This window comes from Condylura cristata, unplaced genomic scaffold (assembly GCF_000260355.1).
Source record: "Condylura cristata isolate star-nosed mole 26May11 unplaced genomic scaffold, ConCri1.0 scaffold00025, whole genome shotgun sequence".
In the NCBI taxonomy this organism is placed as follows: Eukaryota; Metazoa; Chordata; class Mammalia; order Eulipotyphla; family Talpidae; genus Condylura; species Condylura cristata.
The window spans coordinates 7,053,760-7,054,920 of record NW_004567126.1 but is presented as its reverse complement, the minus strand read 5'-3'; the positions used below and the strand labels follow the sequence as shown (position 1 = coordinate 7,054,920).

At 46.1% G+C, this 1,161-nt stretch overlaps 1 protein-coding gene across 1 annotated transcript in view; it reads left to right on the top strand.

Moving 5' to 3' along the window:
• Nucleotides 1-1,161, top strand: part of GLB1L3 (galactosidase, beta 1-like 3) — a 26,683-nt gene that overhangs the window by 11,443 nt on the left and 14,079 nt on the right. The window contains exon 5 of the mRNA XM_012729496.1: nucleotides 554-662. Coding sequence (XP_012584950.1) covers nucleotides 554-662 — 109 coding nt within the window. The remainder of the gene's footprint in view (nucleotides 1-553; nucleotides 663-1,161) is intronic.

Here is a 1,161-nt window from a genome sequence, read left to right as displayed (position 1 = left end):
TAATTGTTAATTCCCCCCCCCCTCCTTTATGCTCCTGCTATGAGCGAAACCATCCAGTATTTTTCTTTTTATTTCTGGCTTATTTCACTAAGCATGATCCTCTTCAGCTCCATCCATGTTGCTGCAAAAGGCATGGGTTATCTTCTGATTGCTGAGTAATATTTGAAGGAAAGTTCTTAAACGAACTGGAGAAGGATAGAAACCAGTGTTCCCTGAAGGGTTAAGACTGCTCTAAAACAAAGGTTCCCTGACAGAACAGGAAGGACCTCCTAGGCTGATAAGTGTCAGAGAAAGTATCCTTCTTTCCAAATCTTCAAGTCTGAGGGGTTGTTCCCCTCCAACTCACATTTGCAGGGCCTTTGCGTGCTCCTGGACCACAGACATTAGCTCAAAAGACCAAAAAACGTGCAAAGGGAGGCTCCCAAGTGGCTGGCTGTCCACTCAGCACACAAGCACGCGCGCACGCGAACACACACACACGCACACGCACACGCACACGCACAACACCCCCCCTCCCGTCCTATGTCAAACACTGGTCCTCTTGCGCCCCCAGCTGGTTACTGCGGGACCCCACCGTGATACTAAGAACAACTGAAAAGGGCTTTGTGAAAGCAGTTGATAAGTATTTTGATCACCTGATCGCCAGAGTGGTGCCTCTCCAGGTGGGTGAGTTACCTTCTCAGTCTTGCTTCCATTTGCTTCGGAAAGTGGTTTGCTCTGCCAACTTCACAGACTAGGCTGCCCTCGGTCTCTATGACATTCTTACAATTTTGGATTCCAGACCTTCATCTGAAGAACAGTGTCCACCCCAGGGTTTCTAGAAAGACACTCAGCGTACAAGACAGGGATGATGAAGGGTTTCGGGTGGTGGTTGGCCTGGATGTACTGGAGAGTCACAAGGCTGGCTGAACTTTATGAGGCTTATTTCTACTTGTGAATTATCTATGTTGTTTTAAATACTCAATACGAACACATGGTGAGAAAGCTCAAAAGAGAACAAAAGGGCTTGTGGTGAAATAAAAACTCTTGTCTTCACCTTGTCCCAAACCATTCAGTTGTCTTTTCAGGAGGCAACAAATTTTACAGATTTTTGTGTGCTTTTCTAGAGATTATCTTTACATATCTATACACACCACACCACACACACACCTCTCATTGGAT